The following is a 16788-nucleotide window of genomic DNA, read 5'->3' as shown; positions in this document are numbered from 1 at the left end:
AAAGCTGTCTCCAAAGGAAGGAAAAGCATGACTTAATTGTCATTAATATTTTAATGGGGTTGTTTAGTTAGAACTAATCCAGCGAAGAGTCCTTTTGCCTTTCTCCCAGGTTTAAAACCCATATTTGGCTGAGATGCTGTGACTGCAGCCCTCAACTTCATCCTTAACCCCAGAAAAATCCTCTTTGGCCAAGATGGAGATAGAGATTTAACTTTCCTTCCTCACCTTGCACCATTAGGTGTGCACAACCAGGCTTTGTATCAAGGGGCACGGGAGATGGGATGCTCTTCTGGGCTAAGCTGCTCAGCATTTCTGCACATACCTAAGGGAAGCAGAGATGTCGTCATCCATACGGGGAGGAATGGATCTTCATACATCAGTGATTGCCCAGCCAGGAAATCGGTATTGAACTGACCTCTCTTTCCAGTTAGTGGTACAGTAAGATAATGGGTGGCAGCAGTCTGCGAGACAAGGATCTCGGTGCTTTTCTTGGGTTGGAGCCATACAGTCGTTTCAGCCTGAGAATCAGTCACAGGGATCTCGATCTCCTTCACTATGAGGGTTGTACTCTACGAGCAAATAATAATGCAAACAGCTCGTCTAAAATATTTATAACATTTTGAACATTTGCTTGCGTGGCACAAACCCAAGAAAGGCAAGGGTGCTCGTAATTGCTGGCGCTGGGTATGTCGTGAGACATGCTTACACGATCGATCAGGCTTGCATAATCCTATTTTTTCCCTTTTATAAGATGTTTCAGTGCCCAGGCAGGCTCTTAGGCTCTGGCCTTCGCCCCTGGGTTACACGTTGCTTGAAGGTGCTGCTTTCCCAGGCAGCACCCAGCCCCTTATCCCACCGCTCGGCTGTTTTCTTGCTGAGTTGCTGCTGTTACGCCTAAGCCAACCTCCCCCAGCTCTCAAGGTTGAACTTCAGTGACCAGTCGCTGACCACTAGCGAGTTGTTTATAGCCCCGAGACTTCTATTTTCAGCCCGTGCCCACGTTTTCAAGGCCTTTGCTAATCCTCCCACGCTCCAGCAGCCAAAGACACCTGGTATCCAGCTCCCTTTCACACCGCGAGCTCTCCCCGCTTGTTGATGGCAAGCCTGACGCTTCAGCCTTGCAAATTTAGCAGAAAAGAAAGTTGCAAAGAGGCTTGTAGCCTCTCACTAGCAAAGGCAATACCGTTTCTGCTGGGAGAGCAGGCAGCACAACCAGGTCATCAGGGCTTAAGATGCAGCAGGGACTGGGAATGATGAGCTTTTGGAAACTTTCCAGCCAATCCTTACGTACGCTGCAGCCTGACCTAGACAGGTTACTTTTTGCTTACCTCTGGTATTAGAGCTGGCATCTTCATAGCAGAAAGATTAGGTGCTCTATAAAGGTGTCGAGACAAGATTGGATTAGAGAGATGCAAGTCAAAGACTTAGGACCTGGTGCTCTTGGTCCCTTGCACAGCTCCGGATCCTAGTCTCCTGTTTTGCACACAGTCATCAGGTTTTGGGTTTTGGAGAGAAAGGTCCCAGTAAGGAACCGGACAGCATTTCCCAGGAGTGATCTGCATGCGGTAATTACTGCAGCAGCACCACCCGCTGTCAGATACGTACCTTGGTGGCTTTTCTGCAGCTGCCTGCTCGAGCAGGTTTCTAAATGTGATTTTGCTCTTCCCATGCAGGAAACTCAGTCTCCCCTCTCCATTGATTTCCATGGCTTTGAACTGCTACCACACACCCGCCTGGCACCGAAGAGAAAACGTCACCTTTGGAGAAACATCTCCATCCTTCTTCTGATGCATCCAGAGTGACGAATAACCAATTCTATTTCACACAGTCCAGGCTTGGTGAGGCAAATCCTTGCCATGCAGCTAAATCCCTTTTGTTTTTTTTTAATCAGGAAAAAAAAAGTATGTATTGATTTTATGATGTCAACCTCATGATTTTTTAATATAAAAACTGATAGTAGACTCAAGCTTCCTAGCTTTTATGTTCCCCAAGCTTTGCCTGCAAAACCACTGCAGGAAAAACAAAGACCCTCAGGCTTTGCCCATGAAGAAAGCAACTTGCTAGATAGAAATAAAACTAAGCAAAACACGGAAACGATCAGGTGTAAATCAAAGTGAAGAAAGATGGGGAAAAAATACATGAATAGCACTGATGGTTGGAGATATTTTCAAGACTTACTTGATGTCCTTATTAACTCTAAATTCCTGACTTCCTCTCCTGACTTCCTCAGAAGAGCTGAGCCCTTGCAGGCGAATGTGATACTTCTGGGACAGCATCTGCAGAAGCAACTGCGTAGTGTTATACGGGATGATGCGCACAGCTTTAACTGGTGCGGTACAGGGAGATGGGGGGCACGCTCCTGGGCCTTCCTCTTAAATTTGTGCTTGAAGCAAACACCTGAATCCTGGTTTGAATATACTTCATTGCCATATGATTACTTCCCCAGAAAGGTCTTTAAATTTTGCCGGGTGAGCGCATCACCCTCTCCTACAAAGAGGGAAGGAGAGTCATTGGGAATTGCTCCAGCCCATATCCTCTCCCAGTGACGACCCTGCACCACTACCATTGCAGAGTCCCAGCATTTTCCTGAAGTGCCTCAAATGACACAAACCCCACCGGTTTTCTCTTCCCACCCTCACCAGAGGAGCGGGTGCTGGAGGAGCTTTGTGTGTTTTGCTAGAGTATCATTTGAGTTTTGGTTGACAGTTGCTATACGAGTTTTACAAGTTCGAAGAAGCAAAGTCCAAAAAAGCTACCCAGCTTTCTGCCTGCGGCAAAAGGTGGAGAAATCTGTGATGAGTTGAAGACCTTTGTCTTGGCAGGACCACATGGATTCCTGAGCTGTTGACTTGCTGCAAGCTCTCAAGTGGAGGCTAGAGATCACACCTTAGAGATTGGGAGAGGAAAAACAAATCAAGGGCTATGAAGTGGCAAGATGCTTAAAAACTGCTTTGGAAAAAACCACATTCTTCCTACAGGAGGAATAAGAAGCAGGAGAGGAGCAAGGAAAGGGTTAGTCATTTTCCTGGGCAAGATCCTGTTTTCCATATAGCTGAGGTTGTTTTGGGCTTTCAGCATGCGCCACTTAAAGCATCCTTGCAAAATCTCCGGCACCTGTTTAGCCATCCCCAACGTTAGCTGGTTTACCTTGTAAACCAAACGCAGCGCTGGAGAGAGCGTGCCACGACTGCTGGGAGACGGGCAGGCAAGCACCAGCCTCCAGGCCTACCAAAGCAGGGCAGCGGGGTGTCCTGCACAGGAGACACGGTCCGGTGGGAGCAGAGCTTCGGTCCCCCGTCCCCTGCTGCCCACATCTTCGGGGCTGAAAGCTTAGGGTGTGCTAACACTGTTTGGATATAAGACATAAGGCTGTGCTCTTATATTTCTATGCTAACAAGAACGAAACACAGCATGAATCCCCATGCTTTGGGATTTCCCTGTTTCCTGATGCTAAAAAGAAAAGGAAAAGAAAGGAAATGCCGTAAAGCCGCTATCATGAGCTCAGCAGGGATCAGAAATCAGAGAAAGCAGATATGAGAGGAAAAAATCTGCAGAAGTGTGCATGCTATCCCTTCTCCAATTAATTGCAATGTTTCCCTTGGCTTTCACCTCTCTGATCTTCCATTGCAGCTTTTCCACCTCAGTGTCCATTTTTTCCCCCCATTCAAGTAGGACTTTGCTTACTGATACAGAAAGCTGTGGGTTTGCTCCTGTGTACAGAAAGCCACGAGCAACACCCAGCCTCACCTGAGACGGACAGACAGCAAGATCACTACAGGATCACATTTGTATTTATTGTCAGCTACTGCATAATTCCAGGTAAGCTATCAAGCACAGGCATACCGACAGAGACTTTGTCATCTGTTTCTCTCTCTTGAGGAACATGAAAGTGGGCAACTTTCGGTTTGCCCACCTTTTTTTCAGCAGTTAGAAGACCTGCAGACTTTACTCCGCTTTCTCCTCCTCGCCACTAACTTGCTGAGTTGCAATTTGAGTGACAAAAGATTTTTTGCAGTAAGTAGTAGGTAGATCACCCTGGACGTTCAAGGCGAACAGTACAACTAACCCATTAGCCTGCAGAAAGAGAAAGGTGATATTGCCATCCTAAATGCTCATTTAAAGAAAGTTCCAGAGTTCAGTGAGGAGGAGAAAGGAGCAGCTACTCATTTGTTGCTCCTGGCACAGGGCATGAGTATCTATGATTACGTCTAGAGCTGCCCGGGGTTAAGGCCCGTAGGCTCTGGAGCTGGCTGACGTTATAAGCAACTCATATAATTTCCAGTTTTTGCATCCTTGAAAATTCCTATCATCCTCTACGCTTCATAAAATGTCACTGCAGTCCTATGAGGAAAAGATTCATTTTCAAGCTCACTCTGCAAATGCGTAACAGGCAGAGATGAGAGCCTTCCCACGAGATCCGTCTCCTCTCACGCACAGACCAGTTACTCAGTCAACCAACAGCTCAAAATACCCACAAACATCTCTCATGCATTACTCCGAGCACCAGCACTCCTACCTCTTCAGCTCAAATAGTTGTTTCTCCAGAACACCACAGCAAGCCAACATTCAGAAAAAGGAGAAGCAGGTGTATTTATCCACTAAACCACATGGCAGGTGAAAAACACCTGCCTGAAATGCAGTTTTGGGCCAAAGGAGGACAGAGATGAGGTTCGCATATTAAACACACAGTCAAGTGTCATGTGTCTTGCCAGGAGCTGCCTGATCATCTCCAGCTGGACTTCACAGAAGACCCTTCTACAGCTGATAACAAGAAGTCGGTGCTGGTGCGTGAGCAATGTTCTGCAGGAATTCCTTTTTTCTTCCATGGTCACACAGCACCAGGCTTGCTCATGACTGGTCCGGCAATACAAATCAACATGGAATAAAGTATTCACATTTTAAGATGAGCTCTCCCAAAAAGGTCTGGATCTGATGTCCAGGATTCAAGAGAAACCAGCGCTGGAGTCTTGGACAGCAGAAGCCTCTATTCACAGAGCAGACACAAGGACCACTCTGTATTTCTGCTGTCTTGTAGTCTCCATCATACTCTGGAGGAACATGCTGTAAGGGGTCAGTCACCTGCTGCCCATGAGTGCCTGTCGATGGGTTTATTCTAGCACTAACTCAAAGCCTTCACATTTCTCTGAAAGTCCATGGGGTTCCAAAGGAGAGGGCAGGCCCTGAGGAATGAGAAAAACAATGAAGTTTCACATAAGCCAAACTGATTGGATGATAAAGGCTCTTCAACTGCTATGCAGCTAGTATAAAGTCTTCAGCATCACAGGGCAAGAGCGAAGTCCTTTATTAGAAGTCTTGCCTATAGGACACACCAAAAAAATTCCCAAGCCCAGGCGCTACTCTCAAAATAATTCCCAAGCCCATCTATGAAAAACCCACCTCTTCCACAGCTCAGCATAGCAGAAAGTCAAATCTCCTGGCTGACAGATCCAGAATTTCACAAAAGCTCAATTCTTTTCTCTGGCACAGGGGTGAAGCCCCAACTCAGGAGTTGACTGCCACCAAGAAGTAGCTGCAGTCTGGCCAGTGGGTGGTTCTAGAAGTGGTGGTGTGACAACCCACCACAGCGCTTGTCTCTCTTGAAGGGTCTCCTGCCATATAGAAATGCAAATGTAAGGTTTAGGAATCCAAACAGCACCTGAAAAAACAGGAGTTTTCAAAGTAGCAAATAAACCCTCCAGTTGCAGACAGGCTGTGTGTTCTCACTGCTCAGCTGACAGCAAACTAACAGACTGCTAACGCAATCAGTCCCTATTCCTTTTTTAAGGACAACTGTCTCAATCACCTGAAGGCATGACTTCTCCTAAGGAGTCGATCATTACCACATAGCACTGCACTTGCTGGTACAGAAAGTGCTTGTAAGCAACGTAAGTTCTCTGCAATCACAGGCAGCTCTTGCTTTATTGGGGAAAGGAGCAGGTTTATAGTCTTGTAGCTGTTCAGGAACACATTATCAATGTTAGATGCATCTGAAAGAGGATGGATGCTCTTGCTCTTTTCCAATTTTTAGAGAATTTTCATTTCTTTCTAAGATTCTGGAACAGCTAATCCTGGAAACTATTTTCATGAAGGACAAGAAAATCATCAGTAGTAGTCAGCATGGATTCACCAAGGGGAAGTCATGCTTAACCAACTTGATAACCTTCTACAATGAAATGACTGGCCTGGTAGACAAAGGGAGAGCAGCGGATATTGTCTACCTGGACTTCAGTAAGGCTTTCAAACATTGTCTCCCGTAAGATCCTCCTGATAAAGAAGCTGTTGAAGTATGGCCTGGATGAGCAGACACCGAGGCAGATTGAAAACTGGTTGAATGGCCGGCACCAGAGGGTGGTGATCAGTGCCACGAAGTCTAGTTGGAGGCCAGTAACTAGCGGTGTACTCCAGGGGTCTATACTGGGTCCAGTCCTGTTTAACATCTTCATTAATGATCTGGATGATGGGTTAGAGCATACCCTCAGCAAGTTTGCAGATGACACCAAGCTGGGAGGAGTGGCTGATACTGCAGAGGGTCGTGCTGCCACCCAGAGGGACCTTGACAGGCTGGAGAAACAGGCTGGCAGGAACATCATGAAGCTCAACGAGAAGTGCCGAGTCCTGCACCTGGGAAGGATCAACCCCAGGCATGAACATGGGATTTAATTTAATTTAATTTAACATGAGATGAATCTGAGTCTTGCTTGGGGCCTCTTGCACTAAGTGCTGTAAGGACAGAAAGTATTCCCTCATTAGACTTGCGGAGTGAGAAAGATTTAAGAGGTTTAAGAACCTCTTTGAAGCCTTCCATATTTTGCCTTCTATCTTTATGAAAACTATGTGGGGTTACAATGCACAGAAGGGTAAAATACCCTGACACACTCAGACAAACCTACCACAGGAGCTTGATTTCAGACAAACGCCTCAAAAGGCAAGCGCTTACACAGACAGCAGCACACAAATTACATCTCCTTCTCCACAGCTGAATTCGCTTCAGAATCCGAAGTTCAAGGCTAAGAGCACTTACCATTTTCTGTTGTTAAAAAGCAACGCCACAAGGCATGTGGGTTTTGGTTGCATAGTTGCAAGTAAAGGGCAATAGGGTGTAATCCCAACTCTCCAATCAACCTTCTGCATGACCCTGGGGCAAGACACTTTTTGTACCTGCCTCCCTCCCTCTTCGTAGGGTTATTCAGACAGCAAGTTCTTTGGGGCAACAACTCTCACCTTTCATATAATATTGGCAAAGCAAGCTTAGATTTTGACTAAATCAAATTATTGAATATTAAAAATGTTCCCTGCGAGCTCCATCTCATCAGGTTTCTTTAGTCTAACACCGAGTAGGCAAGTGATAAACTGACAGCTGAAATTCAACATAGGTTAATCGCAGAACAGTGCCCATAAGAAAATACAGTCACAACCTATGTACGTAACCATGGGCTCTGAAATAGCTATTACCACTCAGGAACGAAACCTTGGGGTTATAACAACTACAAAAGCATCAAGTCAATGCTTCTCTGCTGTTAAAATACAGATCAGCGTTACGAATTAGGAAGAGAAAAGAGAACAAGGCAGCAAATGGTTATGCTGCTGTGCAAATCCCTGTTCTTAAGACTTCATGGTTGATAATGCACTAGGGACACCTCGTTCAGTTCCGGCTGACACGTCCTACACGTCCCTCTCAGCTTGCTGTTGGCTTCAGGACACTGTCAAATCTCTCTTAAGTAGGCATCTAATCTAGATTCCCAGAAGTAATGAACAGCTCATTCTTAGCCCGAGAGGAGATTCAGTTATTCAGCACATTAGAGAACCAGAGTTATTACATGGGTACTTAAAATATGGAATTAAAGCTTAACTTTAGGAAATCAGGCCTGAAAACTACCAAACACTTCATCTGAAGCGGTATAACCAATACTGTACTGCCAATAAAGCAAACGTATCTTAACAAGCCACCATCCTCTTCATTTTCTGTAAAATCATAACCTTTTAATGCACCACACAAAAAGAGAAACAAAAATATTTTTGCTTCAGACTACAGTTACAAGTACGTACCTTACAGAAAAAGGTGGGTGCACAATTTCAAGCATGCAAAGGCAAACAAACAAGTAAAACTTCGTAGCAGCAATGAAGAACTCCAAATTAAGTGCTGCTGCGCTTTTTGAGAGGGCGCTGATGAATCACTGAAGGAAAAAAAATGGATGTGTAAGCGGGAAGAGTTGAAGGTGTTAAACAAAAAGTAATTTGAGAAACTACTAGAAATAGAAGTCAGTCAGTAACACGATTCCAGAGGTAGGAAGTAGAGAAGCAAATTCAGAACTAAATTTTTACAGGCATGCAAGATACAGCCATACCTGAGAAAGTCTGAGCCAACACATCAACACAGGCTAAGTAGAAGAATGTGCATTTGCAAAAAATGCTTCCGATTAACTACATTATCTGTGACAAGTAAGGTCTGACTAAGGACCTCAGTCAGTATGTCTGATCCTTTTCAGGTTTCCACATCTGTGTTACGTGTTTGCATTTACTGTGGCAGCACCTAGGCTCCAATGTCATGTATTTGTACAGCACCCACCGAAGCAAGTACCCACAAAGAGATGAAACTGAGGCAATGTAGGTCTGCTGACACTTTAGGAGTTATGCTTATGCTGTCTTAGCAATCCCCTGGTACAGAAAAATACTTTATTTATAGCATGAATCTCCTACACAAAACTCTAAATGAACAAGTCCTCTCCCCTACATTTCCAGGGGTAAACTTTACCCATAAGTCTCCAACCACAATGAGGATTTTTACAACAAAATGGTTCAAAACTTGCCAGTAAAGCAATTCTCAGCAAATGGAAGACCTCCAACTCATCAAACTGGAAGCTCAGAAGCTGGTATTACAGAGAAAACAGCAGAACAGCTGGTTAGAAGACACAAAAAATAGTCTGTATACCTCAGGAAATGCTTACAGCTAGTCACTCAGACAGAGGTATTTGCTGAAATAAGAGCTATAAATAAATCATGTTGCTTAAAGCCACGTCATATTTCAAGCTAAGTTCAGATCATACTAAATTTGTCATCGGTGCTTAACTTTCTACAGCATGCCACTCAAATTATTTGACTTTTATAAGCAAATCTATGCTAATTCATATTAGGCTAATTTCTTTGTTTTACTACATAGTAGCATACACATACTACATACACTTAAGTGTTGCTCAAGGTCAAACAGAAAACTAACAGCAGAGCCAATGACAGAATCTAGATTCTGTTATTGCCCCAAGTCCTGTGGTTTTAGTATTAGTCAGGCTGGTTCTTCACCTCTGCTGCAGTGAGGTTTTCTAATGGTGGATTACAACTATTGCCAACAGCAGCACACGTGGTGTAGAAGTGACTGACTCTGTGGGAAGGCCTTGTGCAACAGAAGAGGACAGTAAGGAAGCCAACACACAGTAGGTAAAATACAAGTTTTTTTAAAAATTGTTTTCTGTTTTACAAGCAAATGTTTGTACAGAGGTTGGTGGAACACAAGCGGACAAAATAAGCAAAACACAAGACCAAGGGTTTGTCATATAGATCTGCAGCCAAAACGTAATAAAAGGGCAATAACTGGAGATATTCACAGCGTTGATCAACTACAGGTCTATACACCCTCCCCCCAACACGTGTATAACAGGAAAAAGACATCCAGCATCAGCTTTCAAACAGCTAAAATGCCCTCAGAGCTCACTTCCATTTTAATATCTGCACAATTCTAGGTGCAATGGAGCAGAGACAGCTGCCATCATTCATAGCCACCTCTTGCCAACTCTCTGTCACATACTGTTCCCAAACAAAAAGCAAACATAAAACCAGGAGCAGAGTGCAATGTATTATTTTACATCTGACTGAAAAAAACAAAAAAGAGTTGCAGTGTTTAGTAGTTTAGTTAACTCTTCAGGTTTTCAGGAGAATTTTCTTCCATTGTCTCCCACTTTGAAAACTTCAACCGGCACTCCTTGAAAAAAAAAAAGCCCAACCCCAGTGTTACTTGATCTCAAATATAGAAATAGTGAGAGAGCGCAAATGCCAGGTTTGAATCAATTAAGCAAAAAGTTAGTTACCTACGTGTGACATTAGAGGAAGTGAGAATCTGATAGCTGGCCAGATACAAGAATGAGTTTCCCCTCAGTTCTACCTATAGCATTTCAGTAATGACCTGTAATCAGTTAACCCTGGATATTTCTAGCAAAGACTGCCTGACAGCACAGAGCTTCTGCTAACAGTCCACTCATTCTGATTCAAATGGCTAAGCATTTTAAACTCCTTCTTCCTTACATTTCCCTGGGTTAAACGTGTATTTTCTTTGGATTTGGGAAGAAAGACAGACTCACTCCTTGTTACTTTCATCTCCATTCTGGTGTAGAAAGTACTGTCCTGGAGTCAGGAGAGAACAAACTAGCTGCCAACTGTCCAACGACCCCAAATCACTCTGGCGTGCAGACGGAGGACTTACGAGAACAAGGCTGTAACTCTGAGAGATACCATCAGGGAAGAGAAGCATGATAGCACATAGTCCTTTTCCAAAGCTTCCCACTTATTGTGGATGCAGCACAGGGACTCCATGATGAAGCACCAGAACAAGGAAAGCAGGAATACAGACAAAGCATCTCCTCAGCAGTGGGTTTTCAAAAGAACAAAGTCATCTGAAAGCTCAAAAAAACAGGATCCCCAGAGCAACAAGCAGAATTGTGCAATTCAAAAACACACAGACGTGAATCTTACTTTCAAAGGGCTTTATATTACAAAAAATGTAAGTCACAACGAATGCGAAAAATCCATTCAATGAGGCTTGTTTCCAGTTTGCTAGGAAAGCTACTTTTCTCTTCTTTATTCCCAGCCTACCGCTGAAAACATGATTGCCAAAACAGTGACACCTCGAGCTAGATTTTTAAAATCAAACTTGCTCTGCCAGATCCAGTACTCTGAACTTGTCCAGGTTGTAGAAACAAGCCTTCACGACTCTGCCTCCAAAGTATCTTCCATTTAGATCCACAACAGCTAGAATTGAAACCAAGAACCGGTCAGCAAGCAGCAATTCAGTAAAATAAACATTTCTTTAGCTAAACAGTCTAATCAGTGAGACTGTTTAATCTCTCTACAGAAGCTAACTTTGAGGTTCACAGGACACAATTTAGTATCCTACCTTTGATGGCAGATTCAACCCGTTCAAACTCTAAAAATATTCTTACAGCTTCATCATCAGGGGCACCAGGAATCTGAAACAAAACAAAAAACCCCAAAACCCAGAAGTAATTACAACAGTAACAAAAATACTGTTTTAAATTGCTGTTCTTCACAGAAGTAGTGAAGAGAACACAATAGAAAGGTTCCAAAAGCACAATACCCAGAGATTTTTGCCCAGTTTCTGATATTGAAAGTTTGTATCTTACAGATATGGAAAATACAGAATCACAAGACTGCGAGATCTGCAGTAACAAGCCAGTCGTGAGGGACAAGTACCCAGGTCACTGTCAGAGCAGCCAAAGAGAGATTTTCTCTTACCTCAAAGATGACACATTTCCCAACCTTGCCATATTTTTCGCATTCTTCCTTAGTTTCAACTTCTAGATCTTCATCCACCTCCCCAGCACCTACCATGTTCTGAAAGTTAAAGGAATAAACCCAACTCAGTGGATGCAGTCTGTACAGACGATTACGTAGACAAATCACAGATGCATGCAACTGTGGCCATGAATACTTTAAGCGTCTATCAGTCAAGAGCCACAGGAGGAGACAGTGCCCTAGTACTAAGACAAGGTAACTATAATCTAAAGCAGTGTTGATTTACAGTCACAACTTGTATCTCAGGAAGACACATATCTTCTCCACAACACAAAGCACCATGTAGCACCGTTCGAACTGTACAAAGTCATTGTAACAGGAACACAGGTTTAAACATTTCAACCAGTCACGTATGCTGCAAATACCAAGACATGTTCCCTTACTCCCAACTTACCCTCAGTAAGACCACTTTAGTTGGGCATTTCAGTATCTCAGTCAAGGGGTTAGAATCCGCTTTCTTGCCGGTTTCTGCTATGAAGATAGAACAGTGAATCATGGAATAATTTAAGATTAAAGCTCATTTAAACCTTATATGGGGGCTTTTATCAGAATCCTACTGTTATCAGACAATGGAATAAAAGCCACAAAATGTAGTTTCATATTGGTGAGGAATAGCTATTTGGAAGGACAAGCAGAAAAATCACTGCTACAGAATGTGAGTTAAGCTAGAACACTGACAACATACTATTTCTTCGAGGGAAATCATTCATAAGTTCAGAATTGTATCAGAGCCCCTAAGAACTGAAAATCAGATCTCCTGACTTCCAACACTTGTGCTCAGGCAGAGGTGCTGTTTTAGCGAGCCTAGATGTTGTCTCTAGATTAGACAACAGCAGGGAAATGAGAACAAGATCTAAAGCATGTAATAGGGAGAAAGTCAGCAGAAGCAGAGCTTGAAGAGAAGAGGCTTCCAAACACTAAAGGAGGACAACTGGTGGGGAAGGGGAGGATGAGCTAAAATAATTAATAGAGGACCACTTTAAAAAAAGATGAAAAAGATCAATTTCCACAAGACGGAACACAAGTCATTCTTCCAACTGTATTTTCTGCAAGGACAGATGGTAAACAAAAAATCCAGGAGCTTCCACTGAGCCTGAACTGTTATTTTTCCCTGACCATGTTTCACAAACTTATTGGTGTAGGACAAAATTACCTTTCTCTGCAGAATCGCCAACAATGATCTTGCCACCCCTCTTGCTTGTTTTCTCCACTGACAGTGCTGTGCTCAGCCCCTGTTCATGTTTTCCCAGCCCCTGGCCCTCTCTGAAACCATACTTCTGCATGATTTTATGAGCTACTGTCCCTCTGCAAAGAGAAAAAGCATCGGTCAGTAAACGTTTCTTACACAAAACATTAACACTGCATTCCTCCTGAGTGCTCAAATACTCTACCTTCTAAAATCTCATTACACAGAGACTGAAAACTTAAGAGCTTCTACAAGACTTTACAACCTAGCAATTTCACAAAACCCTGTGAAGATGAAAAGTGTTACCCCTGAATTACAGATAGAAGAGTTGTCAGAGAAGTTGACTAAGTAAAATTTTTCATACTCTTACAAATACAACCCAACTTCCCTTAGCAGTGCAAGTCTGCATGGTACACTCTATAGAACGGTTTGGGTTGGAAGAGACCTTTAAAGATCAGCTAATCCAACCCCTCTACCACAGGCAGAGGAACATCTTTCACTAGATTAGGTTGCTGACAGTAAATCACAAAACAGATTAGACGAAGGTCTATTTAGTCCAGTTTCTTATCTTTGTCAGTGGCTGGTATCAAAAGCTTGAGAGGAAAGGCAGAATATCTACTTCCCACATTAGATCACATTCCACTATCTACTAGTTCAAAGCTGGCGTAAGCTCCAGTGTACATAGCTTTGCTAGCCCTTCCTATAACAAATCTGGATATCCTCAGTACTAATTTAAACATGTCTTATCTTTCTGAATTTTCAAGAATGTATTGAGGCAATGAAGTCCCCAACCTATTTAAAGGTACCTTTTCTTTGTAAGTACCTTACAAAAAGCACCTCCATTGACAGGTCTTGAAATTCCCGCTAAACGAATAGATAGAATCAAAACATACCTACACGTGTTGCCATTTCTTTGGAGACCATAGCTAGATAGGCCAAGACACAAAAGATATGCCATGGTATAATAGTTTACACCACAGTAAATATTCTATGTTCAGTCACCCCCATTTTACCAACAGGCATATAAGATTACACAGAAAATGCAGGATCGGTGATTACATGACTATTTTCTAAGCATGCTATATGAAACATATAAAGACACATTAAAAAAGGCCAAAAAGTCTGACTACGTAATGCTGAAAGGTTAAAATACTAAGTCACAGAATTAGCAGTAGCCAATTATGTGGTCAAAGTAAGGCAAGTTAGGTCATATTTTTAGTGCTTCCTTCAATGAAGTGAAGGTCCCAGGATATTGCTAACTAGAGGTGGTAACAATGCATAAATTGGTCCAACAGTATTGACTTTGGTTATCTCCTTTTTTTAGACAATAAAAAAAAAAAAAGCATTTCTATCAAAAAACCTGCATGAAAAATTGTCTCCAAAACGGAAATGCAATGTAATCATGTTATAAACTACACTTTTATGTCTGTGTCCTGGATACAGTTTTGACTACACTGAGTCTGCATTTTCACAACACCCAATGTGATTAAGAGGACCATAGCTAACCACTACACCTTTCAAATGAGGTCTCTAAACTGTTTTTAACTATAAATTCAACTTCATTTTCTTGCCACAGTAGTAACACAAGCATTACACACAATGCTAATCCAAGGCAGAAAAGTAAATGGACAGATTTGCAGCCACAGCTGCTATATTCATGCAAATATGCTTTGAATTTTTGAACAAACAAACAAAGCAGAACTGAAATGATTTGCCCACTGGTACGTAGCAAATTTAAGACAAAGCTGGAAAAGAAACCTAGAGGAACTAACATGCCATCTGTGTTTTCCTGTATACTACATTAACTTGGCTTGTACAAGCCATAAACACTTTATACTGGAATGTGGCTTCAGAACTGGCTTAAAAGCACAGCCTTGAATGCAACCACCTCAAATGCATTTCTCTCGATTGAGTAAACCCACTGCTTTTTCTGTATCCTGCCAGTTAGGACTATATGCACTCAGACTGACCACATACATGCAATGGGTTGTGTTCTTCTACTGACACGAACTATTTTAACTTTTGGTTTCCACCACCTTCTTTTTTCCACAAAATGTGCATAAGTCAATCATTTACCCCATGTTAGCAAGGAAAGAGTTGCTAGGTCCCGTGGGGGAACGAGGTCTTTCTGGCTCATCATACACTGGAGGAGGAATAGCTGCTTTGGAAGATGGTGCCCGAGGTCTCGACTCCTCTTCAAATGGAAATGATGCTACAGCTGAAGAAAATGGAGACATTTGCTTTTTCAATAAAATACTTTGCATGAACTACCTACTTGTTATGAACACGAGAGTACTATGTCTTCAATCTAACTCATTTACAGAGCGCTCTTCATCTGCAAGTTGTAATTTTTTCTGCTTTAATACTAAAAATCTACGAAAAAAGTGTCTTTCACATAAATCCAAACCAGAAGAATGTTTCCTTTGCACATGCTGATTTAACATCCCCTCACCTCTCTCTCTCTCAAAGACAAGATTTGAGTTGAGTTATTCTGGATTTTCCTCATTGGATATAGAGCGAGTTTGTATCCACAGGTCTATGATGTGTTTATTAACCTCTTACTTACCAAATGGAGAAAAGAAATATTAAGAGGCCACCTGCACTACAACGAGGTTATCCACGCAGAGGGCAAGCAAACTTAAAAGCTCCATTCATCAGGAACAGAATTATGACAAAAATGGATCAATGCACACAGCCTGGGGCCTGAGGACTGTAAAGAAAAGTACACTGTATATTTACAGTGAATCAGTCTATTAAAAAGAACGAATGCAACTCGAAGCAAAGTATTTATACAATCTTAAGAGATCTTACTGACAATTTCTGAACTGCAACTTCTCCTGGGGGATGGAGATATATACCTTTCTATATCTATACATAGATACCTCAGTCATACTGATTAGATTATTAAACTACCTTGACTGACAAGTCAAATGGCAAAATGTAAAAAAAAAGCCTACAGAACACTAAAGGAAATATGCAGAACGCACTTTTGAATGTACTTATGGACTTCTAGACTGACTTTATTTTACATTATTTTCTTGTGAACTAGTACTTGTATCTTACCAAATAAAATGTCAGATGTGAAGTTTGGGGATGTCGTATGAGGGAAAAAAAAAAATCCCTATTTAAGCAGCAGATGGACTGGACTATGGGACTTCTGCTACAGCAATATTTTCTCAGGTTTTTCCAGCCTAGCTTTGAGCACCAAGTAACAAACCGTACAAAGGTTTCCTTGTGAGATCACGTCACATTTTGAAAGCTCTCCGCCTCAGGATATTTCTACCATTTCCAGCCTATATTTACTTTTCCTTGACACCGCTCAATTGCTCTTACTTACTCAAAACAATCTCTTGCTGTTTTTAATGTTTACACACTTCAAATGCTTTCACTATTGTATCAGTCAGTTACTCCGCCAAGCTTCATTTTTTTTTATTTGAATCTTCTCATAAATAGAATTTGGACTCCCAAAGGAAAGTTTGTGTGCATAAGATTCTTTTTTCTTACTGTTTTTTAATGACACACACAACGTGCCGTTCATTATTTTAATTTTAAAATGTAAGACAATCAGACATGCAAAAAATCCGAAGTTTTGCTCTTATAGCAAGATCTTGCCATCTAGTGGACAACTGCAATCTTCAAGCTATTCTCACTGAGGGAAACCCTAGTGCACGCACATCTCTTTAGCAGATACTGTATCCCTCAAAAACTTTCAAAATTCTGTCTGTAGTGCACAACCCCTTCAAGAAAAGATATTCATAAACTACCTCCTAAAGCAAAGGGTAATGGAAAAATTCCCTCTGCATGCTGTGGAGGTTTCTAGTCTACCCAGAGAAACCTGTCTGTAACATTTCTTCTTTCACAGCAGAAATGAGTAACTGAACAATGTTATAACAGACCAGCCTGCCAAACCACTTCTCCAGCAACACAAAAAGAATCCTTTAGAAAAGAGATGTGAAGCACAGTAGTATTGCAGGTTCCCCACAGCTTCCCCCCATCAACAAAAAACTAGTGCAAGTTCTTCTGCC

The 16788-nt window shown here is 42.3% G+C and overlaps 1 protein-coding gene across 3 annotated transcripts in view; it reads right to left on the bottom strand.

The window, feature by feature from the left end:
• Window positions 1-10235: 10235 nt before the first annotated feature.
• Window positions 10236-16788, bottom strand: part of RBM17 (RNA binding motif protein 17) — a 12675-nt gene continuing 6122 nt past the window's right edge. For 2 of the 3 annotated variants that reach the window (XM_009572951.1, XM_009572953.1), the window contains exons 6-11: window positions 14840-14981; window positions 12731-12882; window positions 11972-12048; window positions 11518-11616; window positions 11159-11231; window positions 10236-11013 (exon numbers count right to left, since the gene is read on the bottom strand). In XM_009572951.1, coding sequence (XP_009571246.1) covers window positions 10910-11013; window positions 11159-11231; window positions 11518-11616; window positions 11972-12048; window positions 12731-12882; window positions 14840-14981 — 647 coding nt within the window. In that variant the 3' untranslated portion in view covers window positions 10236-10909. The remainder of the gene's footprint in view (window positions 11014-11158; window positions 11232-11517; window positions 11617-11971; window positions 12049-12730; window positions 12883-14839; window positions 14982-16788) is intronic. The other variant, XM_009572952.1, reaches the window with a different exon arrangement.

The sequence above is a fragment of the Fulmarus glacialis genome, unplaced genomic scaffold, assembly GCF_000690835.1.
Source record: "Fulmarus glacialis isolate BGI_N327 unplaced genomic scaffold, ASM69083v1 scaffold15512, whole genome shotgun sequence".
NCBI lineage: Eukaryota > Metazoa > Chordata > Aves > Procellariiformes > Procellariidae > Fulmarus > Fulmarus glacialis.
The sequence above is the reverse complement of the archived record's forward strand: the minus strand, read 5'-3'. Positions and strand labels throughout refer to the sequence as shown.